At 34.7% G+C, this 24,895-nt stretch overlaps 1 protein-coding gene across 3 annotated transcripts; it reads right to left on the minus strand.

The window, feature by feature from the left end:
- Positions 1 to 597: 597 nt before the first annotated feature.
- LOC149903300 (transmembrane protein 47) lies at positions 598 to 24,284 on the minus strand. Of its 3 annotated transcripts, none has more exons than XM_090108557.1 (7): positions 24,094 to 24,284; positions 21,079 to 21,140; positions 9,551 to 9,747; positions 6,950 to 7,089; positions 6,504 to 6,566; positions 5,007 to 5,137; positions 598 to 3,576 (listed from the first exon to the last, which is right to left on the minus strand). In XM_090108557.1, the coding sequence occupies exons 1-7, from the start codon at positions 24,095 to 24,097 to the stop codon at positions 3,544 to 3,546; spliced, it is 630 nt and encodes a 209-aa protein (XP_089964683.1). In that variant the 5' UTR covers positions 24,098 to 24,284; the 3' UTR covers positions 598 to 3,543. The 3 variants fall into 3 exon arrangements, with proteins under 3 accessions (XP_089964683.1, XP_089964682.1, XP_089964684.1); XM_090108556.1 differs by lacking the exons at positions 21,079 to 21,140; positions 24,094 to 24,284 and adding exons at positions 14,147 to 14,450; positions 19,352 to 19,490; XM_090108558.1 differs by lacking the exons at positions 21,079 to 21,140; positions 24,094 to 24,284 and adding an exon at positions 19,768 to 20,469.
- Between the last annotated feature and the right edge of the window lie 611 nt (positions 24,285 to 24,895).

Raw genomic sequence — 24,895 nt, forward strand, 5'->3', positions numbered from 1 at the left:
ATTGTATTCTTGATCTCGCGAAGACGAAGCTCTTATGAATCTCTTCTCCAAAAATCAGGTTTCTTTTCTTGTATTGTATATTATTTAAGATGAATAATTGCAACCTAATATGTAAATACCTTGTGAGCTAATAATTGTGTTAATGTTGTTATTAAATAATGTTCGTTATGAGCTAATAAATAACAAGCATTCGAACATCGACCGTCTTACGTCTACATCTCTAAATACTCAAGTACGGCTGAACCGATTTCCACCTGTTTTTTCGTTGAATATTCTCCGTTTGTATTAGGATCTGTGTCGTGATCTGTGTCTGCCGGAGCTGTGTCGAACATTTAGCTATCATATTTTATTAATATGTAAAAGTGGAACATTGGGAAATAAAACAAAAACTTCACTAGATTATTACTTTATTCAATCTCATTGATATGACTCATCATTTGGCTAAAATAATCCAATAGTTCCTATAAACTTGGGCAAATGCGTGTTAAAAATAAAACAATAACGTCTGTTTGACTTTTAAAATGAGATTTATATATTAAATCTATCATATCTTAAAATACAATTGTAAGAATAAAGTCAATTAACTAAGACGTTAATTGACTTTATTCTTACAATTGTATTTAATTAATTTAGAAAGGGTTGGTAAGACAACAAATTTCTATATAAATAGTACTTTTACATAGATCCCTTGTGCCCAAAATATACTTGTTTTATAACATTTCTTTTCTAACATTATTTGAAAATGAAAAGAAAACCGTGAAATTTGTATTGTATCAGTATTTGACTAGCATGAACGATGCAATTTGCCCAAGCATATAAACAAAGAACAAAAAACAAGTAGCTATGTATTAAGTATATCTATATAAAATGTACACTTAACTTATAACATTGACACCATTCGACGAAGTAAATCAGTCAATGGCAGTGTTTTACATATTCTTCACTTTGTCTTGAACATCGAAAAAATTGCATGTAAAGGAGATTATAGTGATAAAATAGTAGAGATAGAGTTAACAATAGAGATTCTAAAATTGATACAATTACTAAAATCCTTAAGTAATTAAAATTATCACAAACCAAATGATGTAAAAATACAAAAAATCGTACAAAATTAAAGCATTAACCAATAAATATGATTCAATAGTTAATAGAATATGTAGTTAGAAGATAATGCTTGATTACAAAAAATACAGTATCTTTCACTAATAAACTATTAACACTATTAGAGATTACAAAAATCTGCATTTTTCAGTTAGTTTTGAGTAATCAGTAATAATAATCGCTTAATATTTATTATTAGAAGTATTTTTTTATATCATTTGAATTATATACAATCTTTCGAGTTTTGTAAAGGAAAAAAAACGTAAGAGGGTATAATCTTGTAACTATGGCAAATTTAGTCCTGTTTGAAATCTAAGTAGGTAAATAGGCAAATGTAAAATGCAGATTTCAAGTTAAAATCCTTAATTATTAATATGCCTTAGAAGTTATAATAATTAACCATTAACATTAGCCTACAGCTGTCCTAGCGATACATTTTATTTCATAGACAATTATATAAATATTAAGAAAATATCTCGTGAATTAATTTTCAATTCCGAAAAGGATCTTTATAGTTTTACTTAAAACAAATGAGATTCCTGACGAGTATCACCGAGGCCGAACGGGACCGAATCGATCGGTACACGTGAACAAGTATAAATAATACGACAAAAATACATTCATACATACCCTAGGGAAGGTAACTTCGACCGAAATCATTAATTCCGTTACATATCTCAAGTAGTCATAGCCCGTTTAATCTCAGAAACATCATCGCGACGGTAGAGCTCGACGTATACGAACGTCGTCGTTCCGTTCTACGGAGTCGTCGGTCGCATCGATACAGTAATCCAAGCACACTCGTTACACTAATTGTGCAGTAGCTCTAAGAGTACAAGTTCATATTACAAAACGCAGGTAAGTAATAAGTCAGTAGTATTGCGCGAGCGACGCCTGCCGCCCGCCGCCTGCCCGCCGCCGCGCGTCGCACACGCCACACGCCACGCCACGCCACGCCATGCCACACCACACGTCACAAGCCATACGTCACGCCACACTCTCTGTCGCACTAAAATCTGTGCCGACGAACGATACTACCACACTAAAAATATTTACAACCCGCTAAGGACCAACGAATAAGTTAACAATAAATAATAGCGACGCTCTTTGGAACGGATTACATTCGAGGCGCTGTGGAGCGGTCGCCGGTCTCGCCGAGACGCCCTCAAACTAAATTAACGACGCCCTTAAATTAACCTTAAAATTAAACATTAACACAATATGGCCGAGAGGCGATACGATCTTATGTGATACGTTTATAATTTTGACGAGCGCACGTACGCGGCAAAAAATTTTGAAGTTATTTCCAAACGACTCTGATGCCTAAAGGGAAAATTTCGAACGGGCGAACAAAAAAATTACGCCTTCGGTGAAAATCATTTCATTTCAATCACATAAAATCATCGACATAATATAATTACTTAAAGCTTAAATAATTATAAAAATTTATAATAACTTAAATTTGTAAAAAAAAAATTGTAAAAAATACATATTTTTATGATGTAGACGACATTCATTTCAGACTGTATTCTGATATGAACGTCATTTGTACAAAATAAATCACAAAACACTGCTCGAATAAAGCAAGAAAAAGGTGTAAATTAATAAAAACAAACGCGAGTCGTACATTATTCGTAATCGCAGCAGACTTGCAACCATTTATCTGCAAATTTGAATCGACAAATAATCTTAAATTGCTTAAAGATTAATTATCCTTGGGTAAAAGCAGTTCTCTGGATATCAATTCGATTTTGCAGAACAATAGTTAAAGTTAACATCGCCGCACTCCACACTCGTAACAGAACATCTCGTTACAATTTACTCTTGATACGTTTTAAAGAATTCTTACAGGATTTACCAAAATAACAATTCTTAAAATCGTACAACATTCGTCTTAACAACAATTGGACCACATCGCTTAGTATTATATTAAAAAATTATGAACAATTTTTTAACCAGATACTTAACAGAGTTACAGACATGCTTTTTATCAAGTTTAAAATTACAATATAACACATTTCGCATATTCGTATTACATTATAACTGTAACGGTGATAAGAAAGCACTAAAAATAGCGTATTGAAGAAGTCCAATTTACACAAGTCTGTTATAATTACATTTCTCTTACTGGAACACAATCTCAATTATCTAGAAGCAAATGAAATTGGACCTCTTCATTTCGCCAAACAGAACACAACCGCCAATAGACATTTCAGCCAAAAACCACAGATGTTCCTTATTCAAATGTCTACTGCCAGTGTTCCATACACAAAATTAAAAAAGAAACGAATCAACACAAGAGTCTACACATAATAAACATTAGACGTATGCGGTGTGGTCCAAGTGGTTGGTGTGCGTGTGTGTGCGTGGGGTGCGTGTGTGGGTGTGTGCGCGTGTGCGCTAGCGCTCTCACGGCACGAGGTCGGGCAGGCGCCCGCGGCCCTAGGGGCGGGCGCCCGCTTCGCCGCTCACCACCTGGCGTGCACATACCATCATCAGCATCGTCATTATTACCAGAATATATTATAAAACTTTATTGAAATATGGTTGTAATAACTCAGGCCCCGGAACCACAGACACAATAGAAAATCTATTGTGTCGTGGACCGATCGGGCCACTTGGGGCTCAATGGGTTAAAAATGGTAATCCTATTAATATTATAAATGCGAGTTTTTATTTTCGTTTGTTACTTCTCGTTCGTTACTACTCGCGCAAAAACTGCAGAACCAATTTTCATGAAACTTGGCACACATATAGAGGGTAACTTGGATTTACACATAGGATAGTTTTAGCTAATAAAATATGTGCAAATGGCTTTCTCAGGCAATGGTCGTATCGTACGAATATTTTGTGGTTTTATTACATTTACATAATAAAAAAGGGCATTTGATGCTCTTCTTGGATAGTGTTAAAACAATACCTAAGAATAAAAAAGGTCCTGGGTTTGATTCCCGTTGTTTCCATTAAAGAAGTCTCGGTTTGATAAAGCTAAGAAGTCTGTTCATCTACTTGTCCATAAGGTATAATGAATCAGTGAAACAAATGTAATTTGTAAATACCTTATACTCTACAAGGATCAACTGTAGAACATTTTAACTAAGGTTTATGTATCATAGTATACAGAAACATAATTTACTGTATAAGTATTAAGTGTCGCTATTGAATAAGCAGACATTAATTAATTATTATGTTTTAGTTATGTGTAAAAATACCTATTTCATTGTTGCTCACAAAAGATCATAATTATACATCAATACCACTGCATAGTCATTTTCATGTTATGTTGACATTTCATGTGCTATTTACTTATTAATATCCCTATTAAAAATTCCGATAAAATAGCATTTGATTTGTAATCGTATCATTAAGTTCATTTATACATCGGCATACCATTAGGGATAAAGAATATGGTAATATTTTGAATGTGTATTTGTACTTGGACAATAAATATGGCACATTAATGTTGCCAAAACACAAAAGTATTGATGAAAGACTATCAATTTTAATAAATCAAAAATTATCTATTGCATGTGAGTAAATATAAAAGAAAAAAAAATCTATGGATATTTTATTAATTATATTATGCCATAAAACAAAACTAAAAATAAATCAGGTAAGTATTAGTTATAAAGGATTATTCCTTTCGGGATAAGGGATAAAAGTCAATTTAAAATATGTATATAAAAAAATCACATGCATTCAAAGCTATCATAATTGTTATACGCTATAAAACAAAACAGAACAAAAAATAAAAAGCCATGTAAAAAAACTCATTTATTTCTTACAACAATATATACAAAGGCACTATAGAATAAAATACAGTCTTATTATTTTACAAACGGAAAGTGTGGCATGCAGCAGAAATAAAAACATGTTTTTTATTTATAATTCAAAGGCTGACTCACTTTCCGCTCCTTGTAGTAGAGTTCTTCGCTTTCCTTATCGCAGAGCAGCAGCACGACTGCGCCGAAAAGGAAAATGGCGGCGCCCCACCCCACGCCGTACGCCCACCCGAACTCCCACACTGATCTGTTACCTGCACGCATAATATGCAACCAATGTTTCATTGAAATCGCACATAATCCAAATTTTGATTAGGCGGGTCCACACAAAGGAAAACGACACGCGAAGCAAATGCTACGCAAAGTGGCTAGGTCGCCGCTCGGCGCTCTTTGAAAAATTAAAATTATGATATCGCTTCGCGGGGCTGCTTGCTCCGTGTAGATCCGCCCATTGTCTATATTCATTTGAGTAGTTAATAAAAAAAAACAGTACATTATATGATTTGTTTTGAAATTGTTTTCGATTCGCAGTCATAGGTTCTATAATAATATTATGTTATAAACTATACAACAAACAGAACAAAAAATAAAAATTCATTATTTCAAATTTATTATTCTACTTGAAAAGAGATCCCAGGTAAAAACGCAAATACAATAATAATTAATAAGGAGCGATTTATTATAACATATTTTTATGACCCAGTTTTTTTTTTTTAAATGAAAACCTAGGTTACATTTTATTCGAAGCTTGATAGCGAAAGATTCATGGTTTATTGGAGATGCCTATTACATTATGCTACTGCTTAAATAATCAAAAATTTTCAAAAACAATATCTGAAATTGGATGAAATCTGAATACACAGCTGCACAGGTATCAATTTATTAAATTGAAACATTTTTTGTCTAGGATCATTTTTAACGTTACTTTGTACTACGTTACTTCCACTATAAAAATTCGCTATTTATAGAAAGCAAGGGCACAAAGCGTTGCGTAGATTACTTCAGAGCTAACCTCTAGTGCTCGAGAGTAAGCGGTTTTGTTGGCGGTCCTCAAGAGGGTCGAAGTGTGCAGGCTGTTATCATCGCACGGGAAGCACGTTACAAACTACTATGTATATGTACTACTAGGTATAAAGAGCACTTTCAAGATACAGTACAATGGGAAAATAGGACTGGAAAAAGCTAGCACCGAGTATCCTTTCTCATTTACAGTTTTAGACGGTTCAACATTGTGCACGAATGTATAAGGACTTCCATATATGAGCGACACGTAAATACTAGAAAGGTTATGTCTCCTTTTTGTTTCTTCATAATATTTTGTATAGAAATATATGCCTGAAATAATAACCTAGTACTTAAAAATAAATATAAATTGTATGATTTTTTTTTCAATACATCTCATTAGAGATACTTATAGTATAAAGATTTATGAGATCACGTAGTAACAGGTATCTTCAATATAGGAATATTGATAAAGGGATCCTAAATATGTAATACGACTAATTGGCAATTATAGCGACGTATCTAGGGAAAATATGTCGAGAAGTCACGGACACACATGTCAAAAATAACAAAATAATGTACGAATATAATATTGACAAAGCAATTTATTTGGCTTACCTAAATTCAATTCTGCCGCAAAGCAAACTGGATATATCACCAGCGCTATTAAGATGCACATCACTGTAAAATGAAAAACATTTTTATTAGTTAAATCGCACAATTTTTACTTTAATAATAAAACGGCTCATCACACATTTGTTTTGACAGTAATGCTCCAGATACACGGTCAGATTTCATTAGGCTATGAAGCACGGAATTTACATTACCTTTTTACTAATTTTTATGTTACCTTGAGGGCTCCTACCCAAAACCGTCAACGTACGTCCGTTTGTCGGTTCGTTGACCATCCTTTCCATATCCTTCATCATTAGTAGTATGCCTACTACTAATGATTAAGGATATGGAAAGGATGGTCAAAATAGCTGAACTTAGATGATGAGTTTGTTTGAATGAACAGCTATGACGTCACAATATTCTGAGTTGTAATAGTAGTGTATACGTACGTGCGAGCGACATGGCGAGCACGGCGAACCGGTAGTATCGGAACTTGGTGCGGTGGTCCGCCGCGCGCAGCCCCAGCGCCGTCAGCAGCGCGCCGCACACGTCCGCCGCCAGCGTCGCCACGCACAGACCGGCTGCCGCCCTGCACACACAAGATACTTGTTATATACCACGAAAATTCAATAGATATGAAGTTTGGAAGTTTGAAGGATTCATTTAAGAGGAGGCTCCCTAACATAATTTCTGGCACTGAGAGACCGGTTACGGTACTAGACGCTAACACAGCCGTAATAAAGTTGAATATCGCGTGCGCTCTTTGATCGCGGTCGAGCTCGAAAAGTAAGGCTCAATTCTTATTTCGTTTATAACTAAAGTAATAATTGATCTAGAGAAAAAATATCTTGGGATTCGATAGTAAACTCTATTTTCTTACCGTTAACATTTATTTTAGACATAAAGTCGAAGTAAATCTTTAAAAAAATGTAATAATCCTTAAAAAAGGCATAATTTTTTAATAAAAAATAAATCGAGCGAAAATGTTACAATTACGTAACTGTCTTGTACATCGAAAGAAAAAGACCCAATAAATCATATACTAAAGTTCCATTTTGATTGTATGTGTGCCTGTTTCAGAATATTAATGCAAATTCACATAAAATTTAGGGAGCCTCCCCTTAATAGTTCTTTAACCATATAAACCTATTGATTACATATAAGTAGGTATAAATAAAGAATATTATATAATAATATTAATAGATTGAGTTAAGACACTTTGAATTATATTGCTATAATAAAGGAAGGATTTCAGGCAATTAAAACAAATGATAACGTATGGTCCGGGAGCCAGCAGCAGATTTTATGACCAAGTTCCTCTCAAGCGGTAATTATGTAGTAAAATGCATCAAAGTATAGTATTATGAAGCCTCGTGAACGTCAGCTGGAGCTCGGTTGGGGGGAAGAGCGGTTGTAGCCTCCCGTATCAGCTGACGGTTTTTCCACCAAGATACAGCCAGCTGACATATATATTTATCTACAGTTACATATAAGCTATCATCAGGTAAATTTTTGTTTGAGAGGAAATAACGGAAAATAAATTTTTCTTTAAATTTAACTTTCATGTTCGAGACCCCAGCTGACGTATAATACACCATGTTGTAACCAGCTGACTATTTTTTTTCGTTGAGATATTGGGTTAGCTACAATTTGACAAATTTTTAGGTGAGAGGAAATGAATGAATGAATGTATTTTTTTTCCTATGTGCGTGGGAGGCTACAACCGCTCACCCCCCCAACCGAGCGCCAGCTGACGTTCACGAGGCTTTATAATACTATACTCTCATGCGTCTGACGAATTATCTCTTGAGAGGAAATAGTTAACCAAATTTGCACCTGGCTCCCTAACCAGTAATAACACGGTAAAAATTCGTATTAAATGTCTTAACACATCCCTACTTATTTAAGAAAAGAATTAGCTCTGCTCCATGTTGCAGTTGCAATTTGCAATTGTTATTGCAATACTTGAAAAGTTAAAGTATTAATTTCCTTCTCGAAATGAAAATAGCGAGAGGGCAGTAACTAACCGTATTCATTCCACGAAACGCAAACAAAGTGGCTTCAACAAACTGACAAACACAATTCACAAATTCTGAATCGTTTTTAATTTAATTTGACAAGTGCTCCACTGAAACTTGAGAGCGCTGCTATTTTTAGTCGTTTCGATTTCAAAGATTTATACAGTTTGTCCATTACGCGAATGAAAAAAATATTTGTGACTTTGTTGGTAGGCACTTTACAATAATAATAAGGTTATTTAGAATGAAAATTATGAATCTATTTCTTTGAATAATGAACATAATTTATGTAGCGACGGCGTCCTTGACATGTATATCGATTTTATCTTACTAGGTATTTTTATCTGGGCCGTTTTGCATGATAAGTTTTAATGCAGCAATACAATATGATCCACTAAACTGCATTGCATTTATTGTAATGTTGAACAATGCAATATTATTTTTCAGCAATGATACAGGCTATAATATTTACAACACTGGATAAGAATGTGGGTTCATTACGATATAAATTTTTAATTCCATCACTAATATTTAACTAACAATATTCTATAAAAAGCAACCCTCTATCCTATCCTATATTTGTTTTGACTTATATTCTACATACAAAATCACTACTCCATGGAGGTAACAGTGCCATTTTTTAAAGCACATTTAAGCATTTGTGCGAATCGTGCATTTAAATCAAACGAGCAAATCCTCATTCTAACCCCACTATGTCAAATTATTTCAGTGTAAACAGTTCTAATACTATAACAACACTGAAAACGAGTTTTCGTTTACACTAAAAGATCTCGAAAGAATGCTCTTGCTCTAGCTCTAGCTCTATGTTCGTTTGATGTAAATGCACTGTGAGGCGAATAACGAGCATGCATATGATAACGCATTTGCACAATGGTGTTCATTTGCCTCACTATTCGCAGGAATGTATCCACATTTATACATTCCTGAGAATAGCGAAGCGAAGCACAAAGTAATCTTCATAGAAGATAACAGAAATCATATAATAATTCACAATTCGCTAGCTATACTAACTTTATGTATGGCGCGGGCCTCGCAGCGTAGCATCCCGGTTGCGCCGTGATATCGAAGGGGAGCGGCGTGGGCGCCTCAGGGTCGATGCAGTGCATGAAGAGCCCCTGCCGCCAGCCCGCCGCCATCAGCCAGTCAGCTGACGCCAGCCCCAACACCATCAGGATGATCACTAGCAGGCCGCATATTAGTGCGATCACCTGGAAGATACGAATGTTTACTTTAGTACAAGAGCCTAACGATTGGGCGGCGCGGCGGTTCCACGCTATCTATCCATACTAATATTATAAATGCGAAAGTAACTCTGTCTGTCTGTCTGTCTGTTACTCAATCACGCCTAAACTACTGAACCAATTTTCATTTGGTATGGAGATATTTTGATACCCGAGAAAGGACATAGGCTACTTTTTATCCCGGGAAAATGACGCAATCCCGGAAATCTCACGGGAATGGGAACTATGTAGGTTTTTCTTTGACTGCGTGGGCGAAGCCGCGGGCGGAAAGCTAGTATGAATATAAAACTTTTCCCTCATAATTCGTAGCCACCTTTCCTAGTCCACATATATAATCATACGATCATACTCATATAACCATACGTTTATCTAAACGTATGATTATACAAAGGTCCTTAACACCTACATTAAATGCGTCCATTTTTGTGCTTTTTGGATACCAATTTCATTCAAAATAAAATAACGTATTTTGCTTTAGTACAACATAATAATGATGATTTTGAAAGTTGCAACAGAAACATTATCCAACTAATTTATAGTAAAAAATATTTACCTTCCTTAATTAATATTATTGTCTGCACGAAAATAATCAATTTCTAAAATAAATATGGCTTATAAAAGCTTTCCCCAAATATACAGATACTAATTAACTCAATTTTTCTTCGCATGCGGGCGCTAATTAAAACATAACATTAATAAGGAACCGCCTGCAAACTTATTTTCGCTCTTGAAGCAAAAATTCTTAAATATGGGTCATATTTATCAAGTCCAAACATTGTGAGTTGTTTTGTCTAAGCTTGCGAGCTTTCATAAGAGAAGTATGCTTCCTATATATTTTATAAAACTTAGTGTATAGAAAATTATTCCTCTTTTAAAATTAATAAATATGGTGAATTTGGTAAATACACATTTACTTTTTAATGAGTAATGTATGTACACTGTAAAATGTAAAGGGTTCTATTAAAGCTAAAATGCAAAGAAATGTTCAATGAAAACGTTTTAAAACATGTGTGCGAACTTAGACTACAGGCCCATGTTGAAAAAATTATGGGTCATTTGACCCACCACCTGACCTATCTAGAATGATATAAGAGCATAAAATAATAAGATTCAGCACTATGACGTCACTCGTAAGCTGTCCACCTGAGTGCAGATGAGAATTCGAAAGTTCAGGTAGAGATTTTCTCCCCTTGTCTCCATGATTTTTGTACGGCGTTGCGGAATAATGGCTTAAAAGCAGTATAGAAATAGTATGACACAGATGCCGTACAAAAATGGTGGTCCACAAAGTCGGAATTTATTTTTATTTTTCGACAGTTGCCGGGGTAAATTTGGTCATTTGATTTTGTACGGCATCTGTGTCATACTATTTCTATACTACTTTTAATCAATTATTCCGCAACGCCGTACAAAAATCATGGAGACAAGGGGAGAAAATCTCTACCTGAACCTTCGAATTCTCATCTGCACTCAGGTGGACAGCTTACAAGTGACGTCATAGTGCTGAATCTTATTATTTTATGCTCTTATATCGTTCTAGATAGGTCACCTGGTGGGTCAAATGACCCATAATTTTTTCAACACGGGCCTGTAGTCTAACTGCCATGTCGCTCGAATCCACTTGCATAGATAGATCTACTTTACCCTATTGTTCCCATCCTCATTAAGCATGTACAAAACAACATACGTCGAGCAAAGTACTCGGTAGCTAAAAGTTCTTTCTATAAACAAAGAACGTGAAAAACAAAGCATGCTCGCAGCGGCGTGTTGCGCGGCTCGCGAGTAGCGATCCATCAAACTGTAGTCGTCAAAAGTGGGACTGGGGATTATAGCGTGAAATGAAACGCAAGGAACGTAAACGCGAGGGTAAGAAGAACGAAAGTGAGAGGTGGGTGTCTAGAGGCGAGGCGGGACGGGCGGGATCGATAGGGTCCCGGTCCCCACGGGCCGGACCATCAGCTGCAAGGAGTAAGGACCGACACACGAACTTGCATTAGAAATCGCACCCCTGCTTAGCTACGCGCGTCGCGACCGTCGCGACGACGCTCCCTCGCCCGCGAAAATCCCAGACACTTTTAATTCAATAGTTCTGTGCAGACAAAAGAATTTGAAAACTATTTTTATCACGTTTTGACGGGATTTATTTCTTCAGTAGTAATATTATAATATTATAATACTGATTTTAAATCAATCAATAAATTGTTAATCCATATATTTTTTTTTAATAGTACATCTTTCGAAATTACGTATTTATTTAAAAAACACCCCTCTATACACGGCTATACAAGAAATACAGTTAATAAAACGAGTTGATTAAGTGGTCTTCAAACAATATATAAACTCCGGAAGCATTTGTAAAGAGGTCTGTCAAATTGTAAAGCCATCATGTTAGGGGTTACGTCTCAGGCACGTGTAAGGAAAGAATCATTTGAATACGTTTTTTTAAAATGTAGGTCAGACGCTTGGTAGTATGTATATTGTATGATGAATACAGAATGAGCGATAGTAATAATGAACGACCATTGTCCAAAGACTCGTGTTAATTAAAGTATAACTATACGCCTCTTGTTCTTTCATTTTCACTTTTAAACTTCATTTACATACAACGATTACAAAAATATTATGTATACAGTGCACTGCATAATATGTATGTACAATGATGCATTACATAATTCTCCAATATCCATACAATAGATTTTGTAGTCCCCATGTATAGTCCCCTATTCCCAGTCGGTTAAATTCTAGTTTCGTTTTACTCTATAATGTAACATGGGATTCAACAAGGTAGTACACATAATGTGAATATTTTTATGACTCGCCCTTTCCTTTATTATATTGCAAAAAATTAAAAAATAACGGACGCTATTTAAAAGAAATAAAAAGTAGAAACCATGTCATATTATAGAAAAAGAAAATATTTATAGCTTTGTGGTAGTGCAATTTTCTCGTCAATACTACTGATAGATGCATAAAAAGGAAGTACATTTTCATGTGAACTAATTATGACAATATAGACATCCTCATTCATAACAAAAATATAAAATATTTAAAACTCTCGTAAACTCTCCCTCAGCTAGGCACGCAATCATAAATTGAATCAAATTATTAGTAGAGCCCACGTGCGTCTGTGTGTCCGTAATTAACACAGAAAAATAATTAAATTTTAGTATTTAGATAATATTTTATTCAAAAATGGGTTTATAATTTATATGTTTATTCTAATTTATCTTATAAAACGTATGTTATTTTGTTTTTGTTATTTCATCAGCGAAATGTTAAGGAGAGCAAGGGTTGAGTAATGAGTTACATCGCGCTCAGAATGTTATAAATTGAACGGTATAAAATTGCGAGATTATTTTATGTTGATGATTTTAAAAAACTAAATCAGACTACACAGGAAGATTGCAACTTGCATTTTTAAGTCCGTTTAAAAAGACGACGAATTTAATTTTGCTTTCAAATAAATCCTCACATACTCTGTATTTAACCGTGCAAAGCCGTTGCGGGTAGATCGGAGTCATAAGAGCCACACATGAATTTACAATATTACGGAAATAGCATGGAAACAGAGAGGAAATTAAGCCTCCAGTTCCAGTGCATTCGGCAATCGAAGGAGCAAAGTGAATCTCTTCTACTGTGGCACTTCTACTTTGGCGTTTTTTTTAATACAGCCTATGTATACAGTATATATAGTAGATACTTTTTATTTGTATTTATATTGACCCCAAAATTGGCCAATTTCATGTGTTATATAAATTATACATTCAATTAAATACAATTTCAATGTATATCGTTTATGGCAGATGAAAACCATACTAATATTATTATATTATAAATGCGAAAGTAACTCTGTCTGTCTGTCTGTTACTCAATCACGCCTAAACTACTGAACCAATTTTGATGAAATTTGGTATGGTGATATTTTGATACCCGAGAAAGAACATAGGCTACTTTTTATCCCGGGAAAATGACACAATCCCGGAAATCCCACGGAAACGGGAACTATGCGGGTTTTTCTTTGACTGCGCGGGCGAAGCCGCGGGCGGAAACCTAGTTTTTTAATAAAGCAATGTATTTTATAGTTCAGAGAATAATTAGAAAAGCGAATTATGTACAGCTTTTTGCTCATTTTTCTAAAGAGAAATGACGGGAGCTTTCGTTGAATCCGGATCATGACAAAAATAGCAGAGCTCTAGCCGACTTAAAAATTATGTCTACAAGATAAAATTCAATAATGCAGAAGTTCCTTCTCGTTCCACATTTTACTATATTTACATTGGTAAAGATAGTCCACATATTATATACTATTCATCTACTGGACTAAAGGTATTGTTAATAACCTATGTTCTAAAGTACATCAAATCACCTGTGCAATCTGATTGGCAGGCATTTCGTCTGATTCCGATGCGAACTGCGGCGGCGGCGGCAACACGGGCGGCAGGGCGCGCGGCTGCGAGCGGAGCCCACCGGGGCCAGCTCCCGCGCGCCCCTGCATGCGCGCACGCTCTAAACACGCACACACGCACCGCGCTTACACACGTTAATACATTCCTTTCCTTAGACGCCTATTATATATTCACTTCTCTTCTTTATATATATTACACTACTTTTACTGTGCGTGATCACTGGTAGGATATATGGTCGAGGATTCTCAACTGGACGAGTAACTTCTACATAAAAAGATTTTAATTAAAACAATGTAAACAATGGAAACCTTACAACGAACATGAAGATCGTTTGTCTAGGTAAATGCTGCGCTAAAGTCACGCTGATCGAATTACACCCACAGACCTCGACGTTAATGACAATACAACAAAGGTAAATTTACATATGTAATGCACAAAACACAAATACAAATTTACACTTTGGCTTTAGTTTCCTAGTGAAATTCAAATGAAACCAACTAGGTTAAAGACAAGAAAACAACCCTAGAACTATCGCGGAGACAGAAGAATTAGGACGCTACCATATAAAAGCACCTCAAAATGTTTAGTTTTGACTTGTATTTGAATTTTAGATTACACCATCGCCTTTATTGGATATACAACAAGAATAGAAAAAAGTTATTATAGGAGACAATCAAAAGCAATAGTTGTTTTCATTCATAATCATCTTTAAAAAATATCAAAATAGGACACCAATAAAAGCTTGAGCATTCATTATAAAAGAGGTGACCCAATTTCTAAGTTTATTTTGCTTGTATGCGCGACTGAACGTACTGAAACTCGGAATAAAATCAAAATTCCTACCGTGCAAATACTGTCAATAAACTAGGGTAGTGATATCAACAAGCACCGTTTTATTCGCATGACTTCTCAAATTAGGTCAGCAAGCGACAGAACAAATGCGTATATCTACCTACTTTAAATAAAGGGGAAGTAACCAAATGAGGTTATAGGAGCCGTATGAGAATACTAAACTGTAATGAGGTAACCATCCCGGTTTTATGTTAGTCGTAAATTGCTAATGTGTGATCGAAAAAGTATATAAGGTAATATGTACATGTTTTTGGTTATAGGTACTTTACATACTTACATATTTCCTATGCAAAGTACACCTACGCTACGATAATAATTTTAACTTTGAGAAAAGGCTGATGTCATTCAAATAAAATTTTACAAATTTAAAATCAATATCAATTTAATCCTACGTATATACAATACATATACCTACGTACATATAATAATCCTATCTTATCAAGAATGTAGAAATGCACACCTAAATATGTAACTTGGATAAAATGCATTATCAGGACTATGATGTATGTGCTCATGTTTATTATCCATGTTTACATAAGTATTAGTTACATGGTTTATTTTATAAAAGTCCTTATAGTCCATAAATGATAATTGAGAACGGAAGAATGGAATGAAAAGATAATTCAAATTCAATCAAAAATATTATGTAGACAGAATTTGAGAAAACGTTGCGCTCATATAATATTAGACCAGAAATCTTTGAATTCTAATATTCACTTACTTGTAGTAAAAAAAACTATGTATTAAAAACAAATAAGACGTCCGAGCAAGACGCAAATACATCTAGCAAGTTAGTAGCAAGCAATACCAGTTTCGAAATTCGAACTCGTTCTTACTTCAGTTACAGGCACTAGTAGTTAATATAATGTCCTTGTAAGCTAAGGTTTCATACTGAAAGCAATTCAACTTGAAAAGTTTCGAAACGCATTGTGTTGTACAAGTTTTTTGATGTTAAAGTTGGCGTTTGCACTTCAAAGTTGACATTTTCACTGAGAAAGTTTCTCAGTGGTTAGTAGAGTCGATCGAATTTCATCCAATAGATAGAATTTCTCAATAGGTATGTAATGAAAGAAAGGAATGTCATTGTTAATATCACTTCCGATATTACAAAATTACAATTAACAGATTTTATTACTACTATTCATATTAGATCATAATATATTAACATATTTTAATATCATGTTCAACATTTGATTTTTCGAAGAGCGTTTTAATATAAATTCCATATTTGTTTTTTTCAGGGTAGATACGTTGGAAAATGTTTATTAAAGCGTGAACCGAGTGTAAAACGGAAAACCTTCAAAGGAACCTTTTCTTTTTTTTCCTTTAAGTACACATGAATATATTTTTATTAAATCTTGCGCTCTATATTTCAATTTCCATAATAACCCTGCATATTATTAATTCTAGGCTCTTCAAATAAAAGTCAAATATGATAAGTTACCCTTATACTGCTAGTTCAAAATTGCTTGTGAAAAATGAGGTTTATTTTTTAAGTAAATAATCTGGGGCCGTAAGTCGTAAAAACAATTAATTTTGATTATCATGTAAACATGACTTAATTGATCACCCCTCTTTGGAACATTTGAATGAATTGAAACCACAGATAGTGGTTGTAGAGAACTGTACCTTAAATGTGCAGAGAAAGCAGCGGCGGCCTTAGGGGGTGGCGAACAGGGCAATCGCCCGGGGCCTCGCTCTTGCAGGGGCCTCGCGCAACAACCCACCCAAGCAAATTTAAAAAAATGAAAATGTGTGCGTGTACTAGAGTACACACGTAAAGAAGTGAAACTTCTTTATGACCTTATTTTTTAAAAAATAATTTACTATATACAATATTACTGAAATATGTTAGTATAACACGCTCGTCGCTTCGCTCCTCGCTATATTTACACCGGCCGCTGCTGCAACTCGCTCGATTCGCTCGCTCGGATAAGATTTTTTAATATTAATACAGCTGAAATTGAAGAACATTTTATTGGTTTCTTAGCCGTCGAAAAAACCACAGCTGAGAGTTTGACTAATTATATAATCACAAAATTAGAACAGTTAGGTATATCATTGCAAAACTGCAGAGGCCAAGGATATGATAATGGTGCGAATATGCGTGGTGAAAAAAGTGGTGTCCAAAAACGTATTCTTGAAATTAATCCACTTGCTTATTTTTTACCATGTGGGAGTCATAGCTGGAATCTCATCCTAGGAGATGCAGCATCGTCTTGTGTCCAAGCAAAATTCTTTTTTTGGTTTGCTACAAGGGTTGTACACTCTGTTTGCCGGCTGAAGTCAGAGGTGGGCTATTTTAAATGCTCATGTAAAATCGTTATCGCTGAAACCACTTTCTGAAACTAGATGGGAGTGCAGGGTAGCATCGGTGAAGGCCGTTAAATACCAACTAAGCGATATATGTGATGCTTTAAAGGATTTAGCAGAAAATACAACAGATTGTCAATTGGTCAGTGAATGCAATTCTATAGAAAAGGAAATAACTACCTACGAATTTGTAGTTTCACTTGTCATATGGTATGAAATTCTTACAAAGATAAGTGTTATAAGCAAAATGTGGCAAGGTGAAAACATGCACTTAGATATGGCTATACAACACCTAGACGCATTCACAAATTGGCTCGATAATTATCGAGAAAATGGTTTCCAGGCATCCCTTGTAATAGCGACTTGCAAATATCTATGACAGTAGGAGAATCATGTGATATTGATGGACATGAATTGTACGAAGAACTGAGTATGTTCATGCGTGTGTTATGTATGAAGGAAACGACGATATTATATCGGTGCTGAAATACATAATAGAAAACAAATTAACTAAAGTTTACCCCACTATCTAAATAGTCCTGAGAATTATTGCCACCACACCTGTGACAGTTGCGTCTGTTGAAAGGAGTTTTTCGAGGCTTAAAATTATTAAATTATATTTGAGGAATTCGATGACACAAGATCGGCTTTCAGCCCTTGCTATTCTTTCAATCGAAAATGACGTAGCTCATTCGTTGGATTATTGTGCTTTAATTAAAGATTTTAGCCTTAGGAAAAGCCGCAAACATCAATTTTAAAATTTATCATCTCTGTATTTGTTAATTTGGTAAATCTTTCTATGTATAAATATATAAATATTTTAAAACTCCAATTTTATTCATTTGTATAACTTTATCATTTCTCCTCAAACATGACAAATACCTAAACCAAACAACCAGACCTACTTTCACATCACATACATTTCACGAAGAGCAAAGGGCCTCGCATAGGGCCTGCCGCCCGGAGCCTCGCAATGGGTAAGGCCGCCGCTGAGAGAAAGACAACAAGAATGTTTGAAATAAGATATTATTATAACTGTATTTTGCCATTGCTCAGTTTTTCAGGAATCAGAAGTATCCTTCATATTATATTGAGAAAATTATACATCAAGAGGGTACCGCACTCCATAGAGCAAAACGTATATTTTTAATTTTAGTATTAAAAATATACCTATACGTACATAGAATTTTACGATATTTTGCTCGTACATAAGTTGATACTTTATTTAATCAATTCACGTAAAGAGCTAAAACTCTAGTCATATTCAAGTGACATAATGCAGGCATAGATTGATCAAATTAATAACTTTAGATTATTAAAGTATTTTTTATTGATTAAAATATTTTTCTAACTTTACAACATATTGATTGAAAAATAGGAATAGATTTCTGAAAACATCTATTCTCCAATTAGCGGATGTAACAGCAATAAATAAATAGTAACACACTAACAAAATCTTTTCAATCATTGTTACCAGGACGCATTGTTTCAATACAGAGTTTGAGACAACTTTCCAATAAATAGTGTGAAGAAACATGACGCACTCTGTCTGTATTTACCATTTCTATATTGGGACGATTCAGATATATCTGATACAAACGAAAGTGAAAGTATTGCTTTATTATTAATCACCGTTGTGTGGTGCCGTTCACACGTAAACAAATGGAAGATGCCATTTATAGTAAAATATTTCGTTCTTTTGTGACGATTCGATACAATGGAAGACATGTATATTGTATATTTAATTAAAGAATTCAAGAAATATAGGCCATAGTAGCCTCTATGATATGCTTTAAACCCAATCCAACTAGCACAATAAAAACCTTATTAAATAACAAATATCACAAGACCTTTTATACGATTTTTTCGAATTGAACAGAATAATTTTCAGGCATATAAAACATAACAATAGCAATTTTAAACATATATTTCACAAAATATCTGGCTTAAGAGTTTTGCGCATTGACCCGCGCCGACTTTGAGATTTACACAAAAAGCACCTTTGCAGTCTTCGAAAATAAAAGCACTGTACGAAAATAAAATGTTTAACAAAAATACTAGCAAGGTTTCGAAAAGGGTAGGTGTAGTAGGGAATAAACAGGGATGTGTGAAATTGTAAAGACACTCGGAGGGCGGATCTCGATAGTAGGGCGGCGGAACCGGGCGGCGCAGCGCCTGACGCGAGACTGGCCGCCCGCCCTGCACCACCTCGCAACGCCACCCTCCCGCGCGCCAACAAAACACAGATTACAGAAACTCGTTTATTAGCCAAAATGTTACTTCAACTTCGATCGTTCTACAATAAACGAACACCACTCTAGCACGCGATCACAGAGATTTACTATGACTAAACAAAAACAGTTCTATTAAAAACTACTTTAAGATTTCTCAATAAAAATCTTCACAACGGTCACACCTGTGTGATCTGCAAGCTCTTAGGCTGCACGTTACGTCTGGGCGGGCGCTGTGGGGTCCTATGGCAACAATCGGCTACGGCTCGGAGACGTCGAGTGTAAGTTGCCCGTGAAGGAAATTTGAACCATTTTCTGGATTCACTAGCTCCGAAAGTTGTAACCATCCTATCACCAGGTTTCGACATATCATATACTATTTTGGGGCTATCCGCCGTATCGGAACGCGGTGCAATACGATATTTAGCACCCGATATTGCTTTTTTAATGCCATTAAACGCACGTTCTAACGGCGAGTCTTCGTATTCAGATGAACTGTCTCTGTTTACCGGGGTGAACTGTACCGGTGGCGGAAACACATTCGTTTCACGGGTGTCTCGTTTCAGAAGATTTTTAAGTTTGAACATGAAAGACGGCGGTGGTTCAGTGTTAGTTCCAACGGTGCATACTCCAGGCCTGTACTCATGTTCTATGGGAATGGTAGTTGGAGTGTAAGGTTGCGGCGGTAGCGTAGACGCCCTTCTCGGTGATAGATCGTCATCTTTAAGGTAAGCTATGTGTAGGGTGCTTATGCTGAGAGGCTGCTGCACCGGCGGCCAGAGGTCCCTCGTCGGCGGGACCGGAGAGGGCCGCTCTCCCATCATACGTCGTGTAAATTCTCCCGGTTGCCACAGATTACTAGGCGTCAAACCCCCGTGCGTTTGCATTCCGCCACACTAGTTCACTAACAAAACGTAAGTCGTTCGCTAATCCAATACTAGGCTTCGAGCACTTTTATGTATTCCTAGATAATATACGCTCACGTGTACACTGTACCCTTTTATAATTGGATGAAAGATACAGAGCAAGGTAGGTATTAAAATTTATTCTATTATTGTAAAGAATAATTAGTCTTATAATGAAAATGGGTTTTATTATAATTTATAAAGAAATGCCATGGCTTAATGGAGTTTTATTTTAGGTCTACAATCTACATAACTCACCAAAACTATACAAACCATGATTAATTCACCAAGATTCTACAATTAATTTCACATTTTTATTGGATCCATTAAAATATTCATAGGAATGTCTACATTCTGACTGACACAGACTGTCCTTTCTTTTTTCTATGATTATCTCTCTTTTCCTAGTTTAAGACATGAGATTAAACAAACTGACCATGTGAAAGAATTTTATTTTAATTTAATTAAGAAACACATGATTTACAACAGAGTTGTATGCTGTATCTTTCTTTTCTTTATTATAGCTTTCTTATGATAATGTTTATCTTATTTGGATAACTCTAAAGAACAATAGGTACATAAAAGACTCACCTTCAGTGGTCTTGTGATAGTAACTGTTTCTATCATTGTTGTTGAGGCCATCCTGTTGTCACCTTTAAAAAGAGAACATCAATAAGAAAACACAGAACAATAATTATCTTCTATAGACCGGGAGATATTGACACAAAATTTCGAGTCATTTGTAACAGGATGGCGTTTCTACAGGGGTCTTAGTACGCAATGACAAAAAGAAAAATGATGGTGTGAACGCTGGTACCGGCGGCTTAGTCGCGTGGGCGTTAGTCGAACTCGTCGGAAAAATAGCGAAAGCCAAACGATTTGTAACACAAAAATTTTAGAATTTACCGATAGCCCATAAAAAAGATGTAGGCGGTAGTGTCATGCCATACTTTTCCGGTGTGACTTAAAGCCCGCCATACCGACGCGAATGTGTTGATTTAAAAAAAAACAATTAAACCATTTGTACCAGGCTAACTTTTGCACAGGTAACCATCGTCGTGCAGCCATTTACGAAAATCGCCATGCCATACTTTTCGGACGATTCCAAATGGTCGCCATACCGCCGAAAATCTGCAAAAAAATTTGTTTTTTTTGCCAAACTTTTTGTACCAGTATTGCATTTGGATTTTTGGAGAGTAATTGATAAAATGTGACCATTATTATATTTGCCATACTTCTAGTAGGGGAAAAAGTGCTGCCATACCTGAAAAATTAATTTATTATTAATTTATATAAGTAAAGATTTCCACCTCCTAGATCTTTGAAATTTTGTATTTATATTCTTTGATCCTCAAACTTACAGGAAAAATTAGTACAAATCGTTCAAAATACGAATAACATCTTACAATAAAAGAAATCTTATACACATTCGCCACCTCCCACAGGTATGGCATTATCACACTTCTATTTATAATCATTCAGGAGTTGTTGAAAAAAAAAATTAAGGTGGTACAAATCTTTCAGTGAGAAAAAAATTTGCAATTATTCGGCGGTATGGCGACCATTTGGAATCGTCCGAAAAGTATGGCATGGCGATTTTCAATCGAATTCGAAATTGGCTGCACGACGATGGTTACCTGTGCAAAAGTTAGCCTGGTACAAATGGTTGAATTGTTTTTTTTAAATCAACACATTCGCGTCGGTATGGCGGGCTGTAAGTCACACCGGAAAAGTATGGCATGACACTACCGCCTACTTCTTTTTTATGGGCTATCAGTAAATTCTAAAATTTTTGTGTTACAAATCGTATGACTTTCGCTATTTTTCCGATAAGTTCGACTAAGGCCCACGCGACTAAGCCGCCGGTACCAGCGTTTACACCATCATTTTCATTTTTTTCATTGCGTACTAAGACCCCTGTAGAACCACCATCCTCTTACAAATTACTCGAAATTTTGTGTCAATATCTCCCGGTCTATATGGTTTATATTTTTAACCAACTAGAATAATAAATGTAGGTACATATAATTAAAAAAAAAAACTATTTGCATTAACTTCAACTTGTTGATAATAGATACTATCGACACAAATATTATTAAGAGGAAAGATTTGTAATTTAAGCTTTTTGTATGGTACAGGTACACTCAAAAACGACTCTAAAAATATTTTTGCATGACCAAGTAACATACATTATTGAGTCAACCCAATATCAATAAAGAATGGATTTGTATATAGAAGGAATTCTATTTTATGTGATTTGCATCCTTGGTTTCACTCATATTAAAATATAGCAACAACTATAAGTGATGTTTTTATTTCATGACAGAAAACTTATCATATCAAAAAAATGTTACACTTCATCTGAATACAACCATTTAACAAGTGAGAAGAAAAAGCATTTATTTAGTCCAAATGATAATAATAACACACACTCACTAGATGACTAGAGATTGCATTTATCATTAAAGTAACATTTATAGATGATAATTGTATAACTTATAAGATTATATGAAATTCAATTCTAACTAAATTATTGTCAATAACGTTTCACACATTTTATGAAAATTAAATCTTAAAAATTAAATAAGTACATATATTATAATGTTAACATACAGATTATTGAAAAATAGATACAATTAGCATGACAGAAAGAGACAACTATTAAACATCAAATCTGTTGCATTCTAAGTATGAATAAAACTCTCATCCAACTTTTGCCCACCAAACTTTATTGAAGAAAATATTAATATTTTACCTCAAATGATAGAAATTGTTTAAAAATACACAAATAAACCTAAGACTTTAACGAGATTCAATGAAATGGGGCTATTTTTTGGAGCAGTGTCATAAATCAAGGAATTTGTGTCAAGAACTTGAGTACCTAGTGTAAAATTGCAATTTAGAAATGCTTGAAAATTAAGATAAAACTACGCCCCAGAATTTGATACTATTTATACATTAGACATAAAATATAGATAGTGTCATTGCAATAAATTTTGAGTAACATACGATTAATCATATTAATAACAACAAAAACATTCCTTTTTGATTGCAAATACATGAAAAAAAATAGTGTTAGTTTGAAATTTCCTAATGGAGAACATTATATCATAAAATATTAATCACTACAAAGTATAAAACAAAGTCGCTTTTTCTGTCCCTATGTACTTTGTATGCTTAAATCTTTAAAACTACACAACGGATTTTGATGCAGTTTTTTTTTAATAGATAAGGTGATTCTAGAGGAAGGTATTAGTATATAATTTATTGTTTTAAACAAAGCGGGCGAAGCCGCGGGTGGAAGGCTAGTATATAATAAGTACAATAATTATTATAACACAGCCTCAATGATTAACATAAAACCTTTAAAACTTGGTGATTCATAACGAAACAAGGCCAAGCTTTATATACATTTGATACTCAATTCAACAGTACAATGGATAACGTATAATAAAAATATACGAGCGAATTCAACACTATAAAGTCTAATTTTAGGCTTTAAACCTACTTGTAATTTATATAGCGCATTCTAAATGTGTGCTTAAATCTTAATGTTCAGAAGCTGTCTCATCAAAATAAACAAAATTTCAAGTGATCAATACTTACTCATGAAGCTTTTTTAACACAGCTATCAATCAGGTTCACATGAAATAATAAAACTATAATAAATTTAAAATGTATTTTGTAGCCTACACAAAGGAAAAATATAAATTACATAAAATAAATAATCGAGAAACACCATGACAGTATTTATTTTTTTGAACTGATTTTTTTCTTCGTGCGACCACAGTCTAAAAATATATAACGTTAAACAGAGTACCAAAAAATGGTCTCGGCACAGATGACACACTTATTATGCCGGTAATTATTGGCATTTACCGCAGCAAAAAATGTATATTATGGTTTCTGTAATAATCCATCAAGGATTCTTTTTTCTTATTCAAATCATCTATTATGCTACGGCCACACTACCTTACCGTCTACCGGGCTGTTACCGCAATAATTATGGCATTATATTACCGTCTAAATTACTGCATGAACTGGTGTGGTTACACTAGAGTTTACCTAGATATGTCGGTAATTAATGGCAGATACCGCAGCAAAAAAAATATTAGTTAATAATTAATATATAATATGGTTTCTGAAATAATTCATCAAGGATTCTTTCTCTTTCAAAAGGATTTTTTCTTTTTCAAATCATCTATTACTTGGAAATGATAAATTTTGTTTGATCCGACGCCACGCATCATTGTGTACACTGCGATTTTTATAGTTCTTCTGTCGGGTATCCCAAAGAGAAGAATTCCAAGAATTCCAAAAATTAGCGCCATCGAGCGCTTTTTCATTTGACCACTCCATGTCGGTCGATACGTGCGTCACCGGTGAGCTCATATTGCACACTGGACAA

The sequence above is a fragment of the Colias eurytheme genome, chromosome 13, assembly GCF_061535395.1.
Source record: "Colias eurytheme isolate Ceu_HAF_F1 chromosome 13, ilColEury1 Martin Lab GWU primary, whole genome shotgun sequence".
NCBI classification, from domain to species: domain Eukaryota; kingdom Metazoa; phylum Arthropoda; class Insecta; order Lepidoptera; family Pieridae; genus Colias; species Colias eurytheme.

Coding starts and splice junctions, on each gene's coding strand:
- LOC149903300 (XM_090108558.1), bottom strand. CDS start 20,469: ATGCAAACGCACGGGGGTTTGACGCCTAGTAATCTGTGGCAACCGGGA. Junction 9,748..19,767: donor AGAGCTTGCAGATCACACAG/GTGTGACCGTTG, acceptor CGTATCTTCCAG/GTGATCGCACTAATATGCGG. Junction 7,090..9,550: donor AGGCCCGCGCCATACATAAA/GTTAGTATAGCT, acceptor TTGTGTGTGCAG/GGCGGCAGCCGGTCTGTGCG.